This window comes from Eimeria mitis, genomic scaffold, assembly GCF_000499745.2.
Source record: "Eimeria mitis Houghton genomic scaffold, Emh_scaff3846, whole genome shotgun sequence".
Classification (NCBI taxonomy): Eukaryota; Apicomplexa; class Conoidasida; order Eucoccidiorida; family Eimeriidae; genus Eimeria; species Eimeria mitis.
Genome location: NW_013572180.1, coordinates 2,998 through 3,491, shown reverse-complemented (window position 1 = coordinate 3,491; position 494 = coordinate 2,998). Strand labels below are relative to the sequence as shown.

Genomic DNA, 494 nt, shown 5'->3' with positions numbered 1-494 from the left:
ACCCAAAAGCAGCAGTGCCGGTGTGCCTGCTGCTGCAGCAGCGCAGTACATCTGCTGCTCCTGCTGCTGCAGTGTTCCCGTACCCCTGCTGCAGCAGCAGCAGCAGCAGCAGCAGCAGCAGCTCCTGCTGCTGCAGCAGCAACAGCAGATGCAGCAGGAAGCTGCTGCTGCTGCTGCTAGGCTGCAGCAGATTGTACAGGCCGCCCTGCAGCAGATGCTGCTGCTGCACCCCACCACAACAGCAGCAGCACTTACAAAAGGTAATGCGCAGACAATGCTGCTGCTGCTGCTGCTGCTGCTGTTGCTGCTGCTGCTGCTGCTGCTGCGCTTGAAGCTATCACTTCCTCTTCGGTTTTTGCATTTTGCTGCTGCTGCTGTTTCTGCCGGTGCTGTTGCTGCTGCTGCTGCTGCTATATTACCATTGCTGCTCTTGTCTCTCCAGCTGCTGCTGCTGCAGCAACAGCTGCTGCTGCTGCTGTTGCCTGCAGCAGCAG

The 494-nt window shown here is 58.9% G+C and overlaps 1 protein-coding gene across 1 annotated transcript in view; it reads left to right on the top strand.

Annotated features, from left to right (window-relative positions):
- EMH_0070150 (uncharacterized protein) overlaps positions 1-494 on the top strand; it is a gene marked incomplete at both ends in the record, with an annotated part of 2,585 nt that overhangs the window by 1,222 nt on the left and 869 nt on the right. The window contains one exon of the mRNA XM_013498944.1: positions 95-260. Coding sequence (XP_013354398.1) covers positions 95-260 — 166 coding nt within the window. The remainder of the gene's footprint in view (positions 1-94; positions 261-494) is intronic.